General features: G+C 32.1%; 1 protein-coding gene and 1 long non-coding RNA gene across 51 annotated transcripts in view; one reads left to right on the plus strand and one right to left on the minus strand.

Moving 5' to 3' along the window:
- Positions 1-791: 791 nt before the first annotated feature.
- Positions 792-15,147, minus strand: LOC107366410 (uncharacterized). Of its 50 annotated transcripts, none has more exons than XR_016199252.1 (15): positions 14,814-15,129; positions 14,546-14,626; positions 13,702-14,412; positions 12,159-12,824; positions 8,864-11,597; positions 7,447-8,727; positions 7,020-7,106; positions 6,772-6,881; positions 5,760-6,613; positions 5,248-5,383; positions 4,563-5,118; positions 4,453-4,476; positions 2,113-2,211; positions 1,719-1,883; positions 792-1,560 (listed from the first exon to the last, which is right to left on the minus strand). It is a non-coding gene; the product is annotated as an uncharacterized LOC107366410 (long non-coding RNA). The 50 variants fall into 50 exon arrangements; XR_016199230.1 differs by having other exon boundaries at positions 5,760-5,831; positions 5,895-5,953; positions 6,369-6,613; ... (1 more) ...; positions 8,864-12,824; positions 14,546-15,120; XR_016199232.1 differs by having other exon boundaries at positions 5,760-5,890; positions 6,090-6,163; positions 6,545-6,613; ... (1 more) ...; positions 8,864-12,824; positions 14,546-15,117.
- The window catches only part of LOC107366407 (uncharacterized), a 35,964-nt gene continuing 24,222 nt past the window's right edge, over positions 7,604-19,345 (plus strand). The window contains exons 1-2 of the mRNA XM_015934009.3: positions 7,604-13,076; positions 18,457-18,869. Of these exons, the coding sequence (XP_015789495.2) occupies positions 7,604-13,076; positions 18,457-18,869 (5,886 nt within the window). The remainder of the gene's footprint in view (positions 13,077-18,456; positions 18,870-19,345) is intronic.

The raw sequence follows: 19,345 nt of genomic DNA on the forward strand, positions 1-19,345 counted from the left end.
ATTTAGGAGTCTCTGAGCTACAAACTACTCAAGGTTCATCTCATGCTGATTAAATGATCTCAGGTCAACCAGATAAGATGATGGTACACAAAAGATGATTACGATCATGGTCAGGATTATTATAGTGATGATGAGCATCGATTACAATTTACGTTGGGTGTTCAGATTAGAGGGAGGCAAATAGTTCAATTGATCTGGCTGATAATCATCTAACGTTTAACATTATTTTATTTTCAACTCTAACCAGTTGATTTGGATTGATTGTAATCAGGAAAAATGATATACCAAAAAGTGGGTCCATTTGAAGAAAAGGCAAATTGCTATTCAAATATTGCAATTACTCATTGATTATTGTTTTTTTTGTAGATATAAATTAACACTTAAAGGTTTAGTTTGCCATTTATCATTGCTTCAATGGTAAATAGCGGAAATCATTGTTTATAATTCATAAATTATTACCTTACAATACCAATTGCAAAGTTGAATTTCAATATCAATCTTAGGCTCTAGTCTTAATTTAGTGGAAATTTTTCTTCATACGATTCAAATTGAGCAAGAAAAAAACTAGATTTGAATCAATATTAATGGAGCCATCATGAGCATCATTTGATTTTTAATCTCAATTGAATCTAATCAGGTAAAAGTAAATGAAAAAAGCACATTGGAGCCTCTTTTGGGTCAAATGGATGTGATTTTTTATTCTTGCTTTTTTGCATTTTCAATTCCAAATGAAATTGGCTCGATCGTTGACTCTTTTTTTTTGGTGAATGTTTGCATGTTCCAATATACCATTAGCTATAATAACAAAATAATTTTAATGTTTTAATTATTGGGCAGACTAATAGAGTGAGAGGAAGAAAGTAGAAAAATTAGTCAAGATTAAGGTAAGATAATCACATCAAATGTTGAACACTTTGATTAGTTTGATGGTTTTGTTGTCGTTGATGTAGCTGTGCATTACCATTCAGTTGATTTATGTAGATAGCGATGTACTTTTCTTGTCCGTTACAGTTGATTTTGTCAGCCTTGATATTCACTATTGATCTCTTGCTGGGCTTAAATTGAAAAAAAGATATTGATAATGGACACTCTTTGGTCTACTTCTGCATTCATGTTGACCAACAAATCAGCTAAAAAAGAACCTTAAGACAAAATAAATCAGAAAGAGTTTATCAGTAGGGATGTTGCCAAAAAAATTTGCTTTCCTCAATATTTTTCCTTCTTTTTCTGCCTTCCATCTTGTTGTTTATGTACTTTATGTACTTTGGGTAAACTTCTCACTTCCAGTAAATTATCATTATTATTATTCACCAAATCCAATCCTAAAAAAGTGTCAATTACACAGATAGAGTGCAAAACGTTTCTTTTGTTCATTGTATGTTCAAATGATGAAAAAGCCATCAAGATAACACAAAACTTCTGATGACCAGCTATCAATGTTGTTTGGTCTGAATATCATCAACATTTTGACCGTATTCATCAGTCTAACAATGATTTCCGTGATTTCATCTTTTTATTAGGATCCAATTTAATGAGCACAGCAATAGCATTTCCATTTGTCTAAAATAATTAAGAAAAGACAAGAAAAATTAGAAGAAATACAGTTAATTAATACCTTCATATTTGCAATGGGTCACGAAATTATCAAAATGTTTTATTACATTCCTGAACCAGGCCCAAAACACCTAAAATAATACGTGATAATAAATAATACATACCAATATATAAATTTTTGACCTAAGCCTTGCTATATTGTTCCTTTTCTTTGCCTTCACCTTGCCATACCTGCTTCACCTCCTTCTTGGATCATTTTTTTGGGCTGTTTCTTCCTCTTTCCCTATGTTTCACCATTCATTCCTTCTTTTTATTTGATGTGGAGTTGCCTAAAAAGGAGATGACCAAGGATGAGAAAAGACGATGAAGTGATGATGAGAATGATGAGCAAATAAACAAACAACATGCCAAAGATAAATGAGAGCTTTAACAGGAGCTTATTGAGCCATTTGGTTGATCAAGATGAAGGGTAAATTCAATTATGTGGGTACTCAAATAGTAAGCTAAGAAAATGATGTGATCAACTGTTAAATTGAATAAACACAAAGCACAACTCACCTTCTTTGAGCCTAAACTCGCCAAACCTCTTTGAGCTTTATTCCTCCACAACCCTTGCTGGTAAAATAAATCACTAGATAATTGTTGTTCCAAGGAAACCTAAAAGGACGATCGCAGTTAAAATAAATTAAAACCTAGAAGTTATTATGATAACAGAAAAGGTAAGAAAATTGTTGCGTCTTACAAGCAACTATTGTTTCTACGCTACAAGCCTTTCCCGCTTAAAAGCAGCTGGCAATCCAGAAGCGCAATACTTGAATTAAATAATCACAAATTGTTTTGATGTAACTTTACATATAAATTTGAATCAATCAATAACAGTGTTCTGTTAATGTTTAATCTAACCATAAAAACATTGAGTTGATACAAAAAGGTTAGGTTAAAGTTGATATTCAATCAAGAGCAAATACATTAATACATTGTACGATGTACTTGGCTACTCTCTGTTAATCAATAAATAATATTTTATACATATTGATGTAAACAATTTACTTTAATACAAGTTTTGTTTGTTTTAACAGTAATTTATTAATGAAAAAACAGCAAAAACTTTACTCTTCTGGTGCTGGTTATATTAAATGGCTTTTTTTGAAGATATTTCTTGGAGAAACAATTTAATTTCAATTTACAAACAGTTGTGAAAAAAGGTTAATAGAGTGATTTATGGTAAACGTGAAAATCTTGTGATGTCGATCCATTGAAGTTTAGTAATATTACTATTTAACATGATAATTTGATAATCAGTCAAGATTTACAATGTTTTAGAGTAAACAAGAAATGATTGAATAAGAAGAAACTGAGATTAGTAGAGAAGGTAAATCATTGAGGAAAAAGTAATAATTACCATAATTAGATTCAGATTTAACTTTAATGAACCCATGAAATGAAGGTAACTGGAAATAACAAATTGACAAACAGAACCAAATTGTTCACGGTAATCACAATTAACAAGTTTTGTCACCAAATTAAAGTACATTAACATTAACAAGTTATTATTACCTTGCACTTGAGGTATACTCAAGCAAGGTTGTATAAAACCCGAGAATTCAGGTAAACATATCACAGAATATCAATTGTAGATGAAATTGATGATTAGTATCACAGTGTCATTACACCTAATTTTAAGCTAAATCAAATCCGAAGATGACAATAAAAATTTCCAGCTGTTGGCGGATTCAAATTGAAAAGATACAATCTTTTGATACTTGATCTTAACTGGAAGTAACTAGTATCTTGCAAGGCGCATTAGTTAAAATTGATAATTTACATGATAAATTGTTATTAAACAAAAAGTTGTTAACTTGATTAAATCCTGATTGATGTGAATTATTGAAGGGTAGCAGTTTACTTAACCTAACGACAGTGAATTAGGTCGATTCAAAATAAATGTTCATGAAGTGTAGTTTACTTTATTTAAAAAATATTCACCTCAAATAATGGATCATTAGAGGGTCAAAGAGCAGCTAAACTATAGTTAATTGAAAGTTAAATGCTTATCATTGAATAAATGAAATTTTGTTGTGAAATCGTTCGAAACAAACGATTGCTCTTGTTATCAACTTAAATAATTTGAAAAGTAAACAGTGGATTCGCCAAGAATAGGCTGATCATGATGCTGAATAAATAGATGCTAAATAGAGTCTCAACTGATTGTGATGACAAAAAGACGAAATCAAACAGCTGGGAGACAACTTGGCGAAATTTTGTCTTATTGATTACATCGATGTTTTGATAAAATGAGTAGTTTGAAATTTTTATATTTGAAGAAATATAAGAATCGTTGAACGATAAAACGATGCCCATTCAAATGCTGCTGATTCTTGGACCTTAAAACCTATGAAAACATCATCCAGGTGTCTTCTGATTCCCGCATCTTATATTGCAGCCAGAATTTGAGCCTCTGAATGATAACATTCCAAAACGAAAGGATAAAAATAATCTTGCTAGATGAGTAGTTATGCTGTTGGTTGAAACTACAAATCAAACGAGATTTTTCTTAAATACGAGCTCCAAATAATTGATACATTGATAAGTTCAGTGTCTGTTTCATCAACTGCAATCCAATCAGATAAACGATTTATCGCATTTTAAATCTTAGGTGATAACTATGATGATTTGTGTGAAGGATGAATGGAGCAAAATGATGCTCATAAAGCTGACAATTGTGAGATGCGATTAGACCGACCACATCTTTTTTTGTAAATGTCCAAGATGACAACTTATATTTTATTTTTGTTATTTTTTCTGTTTATAATTACCAATGTTTGTAACACCGGTTTTTGTCAAATAATTCAGCGAAATTTAATTCGTTAAGAAAAGTAAAACAAAAAGTGAGCTTACGTTTCCCTTTGATAGACTTAATACCTGGAAAATGTTGCAAAAAGAGAGAGGAATTGAACAATTTTCAATGATTAGTAGAATTAGCAATTTATGTTTAGAAATCGAATTACCTTTTGTTTTCAAAACATTCAAATCGACAGTTTTCTTGTCGTTAAATTTTGTTTAAATTCAATCTGATTTGGATGTGATTTCTTTGCCTAATCATGAAATTCTAGATGAAAAATGACTTTTGTTGAATCACAATAAGAAATTATTCCACTTTGATCATGGCTGATATCATTGTTTTCAAGCAGTTCATCATTTTGACTCCAATTTCATTGATGAATACCGATCAATGTTGAGGATCCTTCATGAATAGTTTTCAAATTTATTGATAATGATGATGGTTATGAAGACGATCATATATTAGTATAATTTACACCGCTGATAAGTATGGAGTACATGGATGAAGGGAATAACTGGTGATCCAATCCGATTAAATCGCGGCTATTCTGATTCCTCAATGAAACTATTGATAAACTCCATAACCTTCAAGATAACCTCCTAATTCCTTAATTGCTTGATAGACTGTTAATAACATCCAAGATGACTTTGTCTAATGGCAGTTGCAAGGTGATAGGAAAATGTTAAGATTTTCATCATCATGGCCATTTACGAGTAAAATAACTACAAGAGGAAGAGGAAGATAATCATGTTAATGATATTGAAAGGATGCATGGAAAAGGTAAACAAGATTTAGAGGAAAAAGAAGAAAAGAAAGGGATGAAGATGCGAGAAAATGTGAGGTCGACTTGCGTTTCTATTTTACTTCATTCACTGTCAGATTCAAAATGGAAGTTCCAAAATAATTACAATTCAAAGAGCATAACGAATCGAAAGTAATGGATCCAAGAAGATGAACAACCAGGAGCATCAATGAAGGGATGATGATCTAAGAAGAAGAGAAGAGAAAAGATGAATGAAAGATTATAAAACAAGCAAAATGTAAACAAATAACAATGATGTTGAATCTACATCTAAAAATAAACATGGATGTAAACATGGAACAAATTATCAACAAATGTTGATAATTTATTACAATCACTGGATTCACTTTGAGTTTACCAGTTAATATTCGCATTATCAATGAAATTATTTCTTCTATTGCTAAATAATATCTTAATAACCATCAGTTACTCATATAAATGATTAAAAAAAGGCTAACCCTTTGCTAGAAAATGATTCAACAAATGGTTTCTATCAGCTTCTTATTCTCATTGTTGTGGGTCAACACATAAAAAAAGGTTAATCTTTGTTTTTTTACTCACTTTTAATGGAACACGTTGAAATTAAATGGTTCTGATCAATCAAATTAAATGTAATCATGAGTATGATTTAACCTTTGATGGTTTACAAAATAATATAATGATGATCAGGATGATAGGTTAAGGTGTTGAACCTACCATGAGCAACAAACAGTCAATCATTGATTGTCAATCAACTTATTTGAATGTTAAATTGTCTTGGATGAAAAAAAACAGTAAGATGATCAAGTAAAAGCCTTTTGTCTTCACTTCAATTCCCATTCATCCTTTCTGTTTTTTTTTCATCCTCATCTTCACCTCCTTCAATAAATTCAGCATCACCATCATATTTACCTCTTGACTCTATTTTTCAATTCAACTCCTTCTCAACCTTTACCATCTTGACCAAGTATCTTCTTCATCTTTACCTGAAAATATTTCATGATACTGATACAAGTTTTCAACAATTTGTTAAATAATCGGTTCATCAAAGAGGATTCAATTGAAGAGGCTCACAATTGTTGGTGAAAAATGAAACAAAAAAAGAGACGAAGATGAAGATGAAAAAAGATGCAAAAGACTCTCAGATGCAAAAGATCACCCAAAATTTGATGAAAGTTATTATTGACTAACAATTTAACTTTGAATGGTCAAGTAAATGTTTACTTAAAGCCTCTATTTCTCATCCAGCCTACATCATCTTTCATTTTTTTTAAAATCATCTTCTTCGTCTTTCATCGTTTTATCCTCTTTTTTGCTTTCTTTCTCATCCTTTCTTCCTTCCTCTTTACTTGTTTTCCAATGATTACCGGTTTTGAGGCGGGCTTTGGTCATCTTCTTCGGTCTAGGCTGATCAGGTAAAAATGGATGGTGATGAACTGAAAGAAAATTAAGTGAGTGTGAGAGAGAAAGAAAGATGAAAATGATGGTGATGGAAATGATGAAGGCAAGAGAGTAACATTAACTAGACCGGTCTTAAGAAAGTAACTAGAAAAAAAGCTTTTCTTCATCTTCTTCCTCTTGATCGTTTTCTTACCTTTTTTACCTTTGCTTACCTCTCTTCAACTTGTCAGTATAAACTATTCATTGGAAAGCTCAACAATATCTTCACCACATATCTCAACTGACCTGACATTACTATCAAAACTGCAAGAAAATCAGAAGAGTGAGAGAGAGAGAGAAAGAGAGAAAGAAGGAGAGAGGGAAGATAAGTTGAAATAAGATTCAGAATAAGGCGATTCTTTACTTATTATTATGATTACTTGTCTTGTTGTTTAAACTTACCTTATTGTTATTGTTTCAGTCTGTTGTTATCGTCTCGAAACATTTTTCAAGATTCATTGAAAAAGCTGTCCAGTACAAGATGTACATCTATTTGTGTAGAGACCAAAGTTAAGTATTTATTAGGACAAGATCAACAAGCGTAATTTTAGTTGATTAGGCGACAAAATTTTAACACAAAAATATCACTTCAACAATCAACATTTGTTTCTACTTTTTTTTACTTTGCTTTACTTAACCGTCAGGATAAGATCAGATTAAGATGATGGCGAGTCGTCAAAAAAAGTCATCAACATTTTAACAGTTTTATATTTGTTTATTTACTAATGTTGCTCCTAAAAATTTGTTTGTGATTTAATTTGTGGTTCATTTTGGTGAGCTTTAAACTGTGTAAACTACCTGTAAAAACTTGTGTTGTTCATTCATTTACTTTAACTTTATCCTGTTCGTGGTTACTCATCTTATCTCAACGATTTTTGAATCCTGTTTTGTTTGTTGTTTTGTTGACTCTGTGATAAAAAACCAAATATATTTTGTGCTGTTATACTGACCAACAAATTTATTTTGACTTTTGTCAGGTGTAACTGATGAAACCATCGACTCTTGATGGACAGACATGGCTACTTTCGCCAAATTGTTCATCACTTGAAACTGGACTTTATCCTAATCATGCTAACCATCAAAATGGATACCTTGTGAGCTCAGTTTTATCCTCATCACCATCAACATTATCACCGAGATCAGTCTCTTCTTGTGCCTCCCTTACATCAGGATCACCATCAATAATAACAGCAACGGTTCCTGTCACAAAATCGGAAACTTTGAAATCCATTAGTAAACCAAAGTTTATCAGATCATCATCTCTTTCAGCTTCACCATCTTTTGGTGAATCAAACAGCTTCAATCATCATGCTCATCATCGTCAATTCAGCAACAATCAGGATTGTATTGTAACCCACTCACTTCCATCCTTTTGTTGGTGTAGTAAAAAAGATTGCCAAACCTTAACTGGAGGTGGATGCTGTGAGCTTGAATCAACTAGCTCTTGTAATCTGAACAGTGGATGGAAAAATAATTTCAACTGTATCACAACCACTCGGGATATTAAGAATAAAACGTTTTGTGAAAAGCAACAATCAGCTAACACCACTACTGCTACCATTGCTACTTCAATTCAATCCTTTTCATATGTTAATGTCAACCATAATAATGATGTAAATAGTGACAGTGATCAGTTTTTTCCCCGCATTTCGCCAACTCTGCCTTCACATGATTTAATTTCCACTGGTGTAGATTCAACGTTCATTTCAAGTGATTGTCCCATTTTACCAAGTGGATCAACTCTGTGCCTTCTTTTTTGTGAAACTACCAGTAATACCAAAACCAGGGATAATTATTATATTAAGAAACAGCAAAATCAGGAAAACATTAACAACAACCGATGTCATAATATTAATTTTGTAAGTGCGCAGGAAAATCAGTGTTTACCATGGCATAGATCAAGCTGTTTCTTTTCATCTTGCTCAACATTAACAGCAGAAGAAGCAGCAACAGCAAACGAATCTTCATCACCTTGCTGTGATGCCAATTTTAACCATTCTAATTATAAACAAGCCAACCATGATGGAGATAAAGATGATTGTGTTGATGAAGACGACGATGAAGATGGAGATGAGAAGAAGAAAAAGGGTGATGGTTTTGATGAAAGTAGCTGTAAAAGAAGAGCAGAAAGTAAAAAGAGTTGCGATGTTGATTCAGTTCATATCTGCAGTGATAATGTTGATGATAATGAGTACAATTTCAACAGAGGAATTAAAGTTAACTCTAAATCAAAATTCAATAATTACCTCAACAATGGACGGTGTCTTTCCTATCCAGGATTGAATAGTTGTGTTTCTTGTGACGACAGTAAAAATCCTAATATTACCAGAACTTGTAATGATCATCTTGATGATATCACTTCATTGATTAAAGCCAGTTCCAGTAGGATTTGTAAAAGTTGGCCAACACTAGCAGCAAGTTTATTGAATGTTAATCAGCTTGAAAGCCATCAGCAACCATCAAATTCAATTAATAATCAGTGTGACATTTTTAGTAAAGATGATCTTCAACACAGTTGGATTGAGCTCTGTAAAACTCTTGAAAGTATTTCAAGTGAGTTAAAACATTTTCAAGACAAATTGGAAGATTCAAATTACAATTTAAGTGACTTAAGTGATCTTTGGTCAACACTTTCATCAATTGACCAATTTAAACATCAAAAAGAAAATAATAATAATAATTATCATAACCACACCAATTTAACTAAAGTAAACAATTACATTAACAACAACAATCATATCAACAGTTTTCTTGATGAAGTCAATTGGACATTTTTTGAGAGTGCAGAGGATGTTACTAAATTACAATCATCAGTTGAGACAATTAATTCAGTGGCTAATTGTACTAGTTGTAGTGATGAAGTAATGAACTTCACCATCAATGGACAAGATCGCAAAAGGGATACCAAATTTGGTAAACCACCAATTAACCATCATTCATCAACATCTTCATTAGTTAATAAATGTAAAATTAATCTGGTTAGAGGTGAAAAAGCTAATACCAAAGATGAGTCAAATGTACCTCGACCAGTTTTACATCCAGTTCAAATTGATTGTAAGCACAATAAAGAGTTATCACAACAGCAGCTATTAACAAAATCTAATCAACACAATGATCAACATCATCAACAACGAGATACAGTTTATGTGAAACCTCGACGTCGAGATATTTCAAAAGCCAAGCGCGATTTGAAACAGTTAAGTGAATCTTCAAATGCCAATAATGGATTAAATACAACTGATCAAGCCGAGTTAGAACGAATCAGGCTTTTATTATCAAATCTTGATAGTACTAAATATCGAACACGATCAGGTAGTAGATCTCGAGCTTCATCTGTAAGTGATTCAAATCGATCCAGTTTAAATACAAATCCGCCATCAACAACACCTTCAACTGTATCCAGCCAGACAAATCACAAATTGAAAACAGTGCGACAGTTGAGTGATTTAACCAACTCTGATGTTAATCCAGCATTCCCACCAATACCATTGTTGACAAATGTTGAGGTACAATCAACCCCATTTGGTACTATCCGGAAATTTCGTCGTTCATTATCAGCAGCTCCATTATTAATAACCAAAGAATCCACCAAAGTATCATCACCATCTTTACCACCAACTGCGCCATTGTTTCCTAGACGTTCAGGCCATCCAAAATTAAGGGAATTAACGAACAGAAATTTGTTTTCCAAATCTTGTGATGTTGATAGTTACAACAGTAACCATAATGTTAGCTTGAATAACACTGTTACAGCCCATGATAATCATAATAATCACAGCAATAGCAATAGTGTAAGAAGCAATAGATTTGGGTTTAACACTAAAACAGTTTCCGGATTAGTTAAAAAGCAAAAATTAACCGCTGGTTCAGTTAATGATAATCATGATGAGGAGAAACAGAAGAGGAAAGAGATAAATGTAGATGCTCTTGTTGTTGCTGCTGCTGCTCAAGATGATGACGATGATGACAAGTGTATTGTTGATGGAGTCAAGACGACAATTCGAGCTAAATCAGTGGATAGAGTAGTTTTACTTAGAGAAAATAAAAGGAAAGATTCAAGGAATAAAAATAGTATTGGGAGAGGTTCACTGATGATGATGGCCTCTCCATCAGCCTCTTCACCGACATCTCGATCTTCATCGCCATCCACAGTTAATTTAGCCACAGTATCATCATCAATGGAATCAAGTCAAGTTGATGAACTTGCTATTGACAAATGTTCTTCTAAGCTCGATTCAACGTTGATTCGTTCATTATCAATTTCATCTTCCAACACTAAACAAAGTGACAATCAAGTAAAATCAAAAATGGATCTTAGAAGAAGTACATCATTGATAATTATGCCAAATCGATTGGATCCAGTTGTTGAAGAGGAAACAACATCTAATGATGGAAATAACAATGTCAATGATAATACTGATACACAGCATGGTGGAATCGCCAAGTTGCAACCTCCAGCGAAAAAAGACCCATCCAAAGAAAATCAATGTTCAACTTTACCTAGACGAAATTGTCATCAAACAAGTGATTCAATAAAATATAATCAGCTGAAAGATCGCTTAAAACCTTCTTGGATTAAAGGTAAAAGTGATAAAATGAAAGACCAACAAGTAAAGCCAATTACATCTATACCACCACCACCGCCTCCACCGCCACCACCACCTCCACTACCACCATCAACAGTGCCAGCTTCAATGCAACGACAATTAGATTTTAATTGCGATGACGGAACAACACCGTCTGACAGTGAATCGCTATCAACAGCATCAGAAACTTTGCCTAGTTTAGGTAGTTGTCTCAACCTTGGTGAACCCAGTGGATCTGGTTCAGTTGCGTACCGTCGTGCCCCTAAACTATCCTGTACTAGTCCATTTCGTCAGAATCAATCCATTGATCTAGGAGAGTTAAGGTCACATCGATTGTCTCATTCTTCATTAGATGAATTACCACCGCCATACTCTTCTTCATCCTCATTAACACCTAAAGTTGATACAGAGGAGAGAGAAGGCCTAGAGGCAGATAACTTATTGGAATACAATGACAACAATAATAATAACAGTAATAACAGCAATGTGGATGAGGGTGCTAATTGTCAGTTGAAAGGTAAAACTGGAGATAATTCGTGTCATGTTAATGACTCACGAATAACCATTTTACCAGAGAAAAGGTTTCGACGTAAAGGTCATATTTTAATGGGTGATCAACATCCAATGTCGGTTCAAAATGTAATTACTAGAGAGCAAAAGGGAACCCAGGCAATTACAGGTCAAACTTTTTCACCTTCGCGTAAATCATCTTTGCCCGAGGGAAGGGTCTCTTGTTCTAGCGAGTCTCTTTTAGAAAGTGAAGAAATAGAAGATCAAAGACCCCAGCAAATAGATTACAGTGAAGATGATGATGGGTCAGCCTTGAAGGACCAAAAGACTGAAGCCCAGCGGTCTTCAAGTGACCAGGAACAACAAGGTGAACAGAAAAGTGAACAACATCGTGATCGTGATTACAGACCAAGTGTTCATAGGAGAACAGTTTCTGCCGTATTACCTTTGGGACAAATTGATGATGATAATGATTCGTCTGATAGAGAGTTAATTAAAAGAAATGCCAGTGGAGGCGGATCAGATTCAATTAAAGATGAAGGTTCATCAATTAATTATTTATCCTCTAACCAAAGTCCAATTCGTGAAAAATATCGGAATATTGAAAGACACCATTCAGACACAACCGGTCGGCTAGGAAGTGAATCAGTTAATATTGTTGATTTAATTAGATCAGCCAAAGCATCGGTTGGTTCAACTGATTTTAAAGAGGATTCATCAAGTAAACTTGATGATAATTTAATGTCAACATCAGCAACAGCATCAACAGTAGGTGGAAGCTCATCTGATATCAATTCACGTCGATTATCATCATCAACCAAGAGGGCAAGTTCATCAACATCCCAATTAAATGTATCCTCATCAATTGGATCTCTTGCTGGTGGTAGCGGCAGTAGCGGAGCGGGTCAATATTCAAATTCATCTCTTGATTATTCCGAAAGTTCAACGTTAACTTATCCTGGAGGTCTTTTAATGGGTTCAAGAGGTTCTCCTTTGGGTCAAACTTTGGGTGGTAGTTCAGTTGGTCCTCCAAGCACTCCAAGTACTCCAAGTGTCTCTGGTTCATCGTCTTTAACGAGACCTCGATATACCAAAAAACCTTTGCGAGGACCTTATGGTGAAATGTTGGAAAAAGAGATTAGAAAATCTTCAATGTCAGAGAAGCAAAGATCATTGTATGCTGATTTGGCCTTTCTTAATGATCTACTCGAGGCCAATAAACGACGATCAAAAGATTCAACAAGTGATTTTGGTGGGTCAAACTTTAAAGGTTCAGATTCTGAGATATCATCTGAACGAAAAAGTGGACTTTCTAATTGTTCATCACTTGATGATTCGACCAAACGAACCTCGGATATCATGGGTAAGCTTGATAATGCAATCATTATTATTATCTAAACAACATTATCAATCATTTTGATGCATAAAAATAATAGTAATGATAATAAAAAATGATAATCAGTATAATATTAATATGTACTAATAAATCAAGCTCAATCAGTCATAACTTACGATTTAATACAATTATCATTCATTATTGTGTGAGGTTAATGTAAAACTGAGCAAAAAAATCCTAGCAAAGTGAAATTGAAAACACTTAACCTTTAATTATAATATACATAATAATATTGTTAATGATGATGATAATGATTTTCATTTCATCTAAATAAGTCAAAAAGAGGTAAACACAAATCATAATGATACCTTTACAAGAAACCTGCAGCATTGAAATGAAACCATTGGATGATTCAATTGATGAATCAATTAGCAGAAAGTCATTCATTTAATAATATTATTATTAAATAATAATCAAGATTTATACTTTTACTTAATGATATTTGATACTCCCAAATCATTTGATAGGGCTGATAATGACAAGGCAAGTTTTGAATAAAAAAATGGTTAACTCTAAATAAGAGTGAGAAATTGCCATTTATGAATATTATTATGATTATTTAGCTAGTTATCTTAGTTGGTAGTACAATTACCTGAAGCCAAATTTTCATTTGGTAAGCTCATAATTAAGGTGTGCATTGAGTTAGTTAACAGTCACTAGGCTTGTCTTTCGCTCTCCTTCATATCTTGTGCGAGTATTAGTTTCAAATATTGAATTGGTGATACTGGTTTGAATATGATTGATGACAACTTTTCCTGAAAATCAGCCGAAATGTCATCTCTCCAAAAAAAACAAAAATCTGCTTTTCATCTTTATCTCATGATACTTGTTGATTATAACTGTTGCCTTGAGAAAGCTGATCAATACTGAAAAACGAAAGAGTGAAAAAATGAAATATTTCAAATCACTATCATGATGCCTTGAGATGAATGATGAATTTAAACTATAAGTATTCCAATCCCGTTTCATCTTTACCATCAACACCATCCTAAAAGTGTTTATTTTTTATCCAAAAGAAAGCCACTGATATCAGAATTTTCTTGTGGAAAGTGTGCATGGGTTTTGGTTACAGAGACGGTCTAAAACCAGATTTATGATCAACAACCATGACCACAATTTAACCATGTAAACGTCTCAATAGAAGATAAATGAGATAACTTTGAGTAAAGTTCAATTTGTCTTGAGTTTTGAGTTCAATGAGATGTTGGTGTTTCCGTTACCATCACTGGATCCTTTTTTGATTTATAACAGGTATGAATGGCAATCATAATGATTAACTTGAAGTTCTTATTGATCTCTGTATCTGTTGAGAGAGAAATGTAAAAAATATTTTAAGTGTAATTGTTACATTAAAAGTTAATAAATGTGTTCAACATTTAACTTTAATTAAGTTTATTTTGTATCTACCGATAGTTATTAAAATGAAAACATCTTACCTCTACTTGATATATTAGAGTGGGAGTTGGGTTTGGTTTAGTTGATGGTCATAATGTTGATGTGATTTACCAATGAAGTTACTAGCAATACACACACACACATAAATATAAATATACATATTGAGAAGATCATTAAAATAATATGATTCACATGAAATTAAAAAGGTTGATGATGATAACTTATTTTAATCTGTCTGTGTGTAGGTTAAAAAAGCTATTGCTGTTAGCTTGTAAGAGACTAGCTATAATTAACAACCCAAGATGGTACCTTTTTAATTTCAAAAGAATCACAGTTATTATATACACTTTTTTTAATAACTTATAGATGTGTTAAATGTAGCAATTCAACTTCAACAGCTTATCAAAACAAGTAAACTAAATGGTAATTTATCCTTTCACATAAAAGCAATTAACTAATCAACTGATCATTGGTACTGTCCATTTTCACCACCAGTTAACATTTGAGTGAGCGGGAAATGGTAAGACAACAGCAAAAGCAAATCAAGAAGCGCCAATTTTGTAATTCAGATGAGATTTGTTGATTATTAAATTTACATCATTTAATTAGATAATGAAAGCTTCCAATTGTTATACATTATCATTACAATTACCTTTATGTTTGATCCAAATTGGATGGGCATAAATAACGATTATATCTAAATAATGATGATAAGATGGACACGAAATGTTATCCAATTCAGGCTGAATTTCAAGTTGAATCAGCTGGATGAAAAAAAAGAGGTAATGATTAAGTTGATTGTCAATGAAAAGGTTAAGATGATAATGATGGAGGATTAAACAGATAATCAACTACAAAAACACGGTTAACATTTTGTTAAATGTTAATCAACATCTCGTGATATTTGTTCATCTTCAATCATCTTTACCATCTTCATTACTAATCTCACCATCAAACTATTAATTTATCAATTTTTTTACCTTTTCTCCTTCATCATCATAATCATCATAATAATAATCATCATCCAGCAATCAACTAATAACCAATTATACTCATTATTTATCTGAATCTTAAATTAATCTTCTTAATATCATTGAGCTTCTCATCCTTTATTTCAAGTTTTTCAATATCAAATGTATTTTTTTTTGTTTCTCACAAGCTTACAATTAATAATAGTTTAACGTTCTCAATCAAACCAATCAACATTTAAGCAATGAAGGATTAAAATGTTGGAACAATCAAGATCATCTCAACATCGATCAAGAATCATCGCCACAATAATCAACAATAAAAAATCAATTGTGTTTAGTGAAGAGTCAAGCTGAGTTAGGCCTTAAAATAGGAAACCCAGTGTTGGTACTATTTTTTGTTGTATGTTAAAAGGATACTTTTTGTTTTTATTACCCAAAATTGTTCACAATTTAAGATTAAATTAAGGTTAATTATCGTGACACTTAAAATAGACTGACCTGTGATTAGGAATCATTCACATTACATCTAGAAATTTAAAATTGTGATGATCAAAATTTGGTTAATTGTGGTTCCCTGCCAGACTTGAACATGCAATGTTTACCAACAGCCAACCAGTTTCACTTCTACCATAAATCTTACTAGACTTTTATAAATAAACCTTTTCTAAATTAATTTACAATTAAGTCACACATTTGGCAACCATTGAGCAAATCAACAATTGAAATCTTGAAGGTTTACCAGTTTATGAACAATCTTGAAACAATCTTTATTGATTAGCCTCCATTGAAATGATGCCCTCAACATTCCCATATTATCAAAGACTCATTGAATTTCTGGAGAATCGTTCATCTTTATAATTAAGATTAATTGATCATTATTTTGTAATTTAATGAGTTTAAATTGAAAATTTGATGGTTAACTCAATTATAAACAAATATTGAACCTATCCGCTTATAATGAAATGGTAGAGTCAGTTTGATGTTTCCCTAATGTTACCCATTTTTTTGCTGCTGTTTATATCGCTATTATTAAACCAACATACAATATATAAATCAATTTGGACAATTAGATTTATTTATCTTTTTAATTTTCCCTTTCTCGTTCCAATATAATATGATTTTTATGAAAATCAAGTCTATTTACAAATGAAAATTAGGCCTGGAAGGGAATTTAGTCTAAATAATTAAAAGGGTAACACTAAAAATAATACAGTCAGCAATTTATTTTTAATCTTAAACTTTCTCTTTGTTGGTGAAAAAATAATTTTGGTAAACCACCAAAAAAAGATGATGTTTTCATGATGAAGTAGGCAGTTGAGATGAACAATATAAAGCACACTTGATATCTGTAGATGTAATAGATTAACATTGTAACATTTGATTTATACCTAAAGGTATTACTGTACTGTAAGGTAAACCAATTAACTATTTATCAACAGTTTAACCGTTAAAATATAATAATGTTTTTTAATCGTAATCATTTGAACACAATTTAAAGATTAAACACTGTTATTATCGGGTAACATGTAATATGTATACAGATGGGAATGATAATTGAAAATGGTAAGGCCTCACATTATTGTAGCCATTATCATTATTAATTTAGATTGTGGTTAAATTGGGAGTAAAGATTTATGTTATCTTCTTACATTTTAATAGTTAACTGATGTTAATTTGATTATAATTTGAAAATATTGTTTCTAATGTTTGTTGTTGATCATTTTGTTAATGTAAATTTATTTACAATCCCTCAAGTAATCACCAATGGTAACCAATGATGCTATTGACTGTATTTTTTTGTTATGAAGACAGGGAAGAGAAAGAGAGAAATTGAGAGACATTTAGAAAGAGGGAGAGAAAGATAGAGATAAAGAGGAGGATGAGGATGAAAATGAAGTAAGAGAGAGAGAGAGAGAGAAAGTGATTTGACCTGAGTTGTGATGAAATGATATACAAATTGGTTGATCATTAGATTGTCATCAAGTTAACCAGTTTAGGTTAACTGTTATTGTTATTTTTTGCTTAACACCATCTACCGTTATAACAAATGTTGTCCATATAAGTGTTCATTGAAAGGTTCATATCACCATCTATTAAACATTAGTCATCTTGTACATCATCAACATAATCACTTTCAGTTTCAACATCAACATCAACTGTAACATCAACAACAGTAACATCTAATTCATAATCTTCATCTTCTAGTCAGTTTCTATATAATTTTGCTTTCTCATGTTACTTGTTTTTTAGGTTAAAAGTGATTTTGAAAACCTGTTGAAATTAACCTAAATATTAACCTATTGGTACAATTTGTTGTCCAGTTATTAACATGTAACTAAAAATCTGTCCACTAATCCAGGAATCAACGATTATTGTTATGACCATTGTTTTAATTTGATTGAATAACCATCAACGTTATCCATTTTTTAAGCAAAACCCGATTTTATTATTCCTCCAATGGTTAGATTTGTTTCTATTGGAACTATTGCAAGCTGATAATGTCAAATTTGGTTCATGTTGCTTCTAATTAAATAATATGTACATTAATCATCTGAGACCAATCAAGGGATAAAATTGATAAATTCTTGCCCGTTATTGTTGTTCAATTTGCTTTAACCTGCTTCTGTGTTGAAGCGTATCTTCAATTGTTTCATGTTTTTCCACCAAAGAAGATGATTTTATTAATCAATAGATTGATATTGATCAACAATGATTCTTTGGTATTGTAAAATTGTTGAGACAAAGGAGTGGAAGGAAAATCTATTCAATTTATAGTTTTCTTTTAACTGAAATGCTCAACTTTAATTATTCAAATGTATGGGAAGGTAACAAATCAAGATTGTCAACTGGATCATCCTCTGGTTTTTTAATAGCAACCCAAAATTATCATTACTATTATCATTTTTATTTCATTTCATCGCCTTCACATTCATCCATTGGTTCACATATTGCTTTGATACTAATCGTTTTTGTATTCACAGTATCCGAGATAAGTGATTTTGAAACCAATCCAAGTCCAGGTCGAGTGTCAACTCCATCAATTGATGTATCCGATTCACCTCATCATCATATCTCAACACAATCAGCTCATTCACAAAACAATTTAACCACACCGCAGTCACAGTTAAAACCCAAACAACAGCAACATCAACCCCATACTCATCAAAAACCTTCACGAAAACAGGCAATCTCATCTTCACCCTCTATCGCGACAGGTGACACTAGTTCAGTTAAATACCGTGATCCACTGATGAGCCAATTACCAGAAGCAGAAGAAGAATCTCTGCTCAATCAGATTTCAAGTGAACCAGAATCAACAGGACGATGGAATAAATCCAATCATAAAAGCTCCTCTGACCCTTTTAGGCGAAGCATCTTCGCCAAAAGGCACACCGTAAGTTTTCATTTCAATTTTTCACTTAAATCATTATCTAACACAAGTCTATGGATATCAAATTTTGATAAAGATTTGTGGTGAGCCTCCTGAAAATCAGAGGAAAGTCATTAATAACAGTTAATTAATTTACAACCATTTGCTTGTTTGACAGGTTAATTGGTAGGTTAAACAATTGCTTCTGAATTTATTATCTAATTGTGGATAAACATATATCATTGAGTTTCTTTAACTTATTGTTGTTTCTTTAATCGAGATATTCCATTGATTAATGATTTGTCCTGAACATTTCTAGTATTCTAGTTTAAGGAGTAAATGCAAAAAATCTGAATTTCGAGTTAAGAGTTTGGACTTTGTGGGTTTTTAGGAGTCCAATAGTGTTTTTGCTAAACAGTGCGCTAAAACAATAGTGCTATTCATCCGATTGACAGTTTTCAAGAAAATTAAGTCCAAAGTTGAAACTTCGAATACCTTTA

The sequence above is a fragment of the Tetranychus urticae genome, chromosome 2 (genome assembly GCF_039701765.1).
Source record: "Tetranychus urticae isolate SD_2017Ah chromosome 2, NJAU_TeUrti_SD_1.0, whole genome shotgun sequence".
Lineage (NCBI taxonomy): Eukaryota > Metazoa > Arthropoda > Arachnida > Trombidiformes > Tetranychidae > Tetranychus > Tetranychus urticae.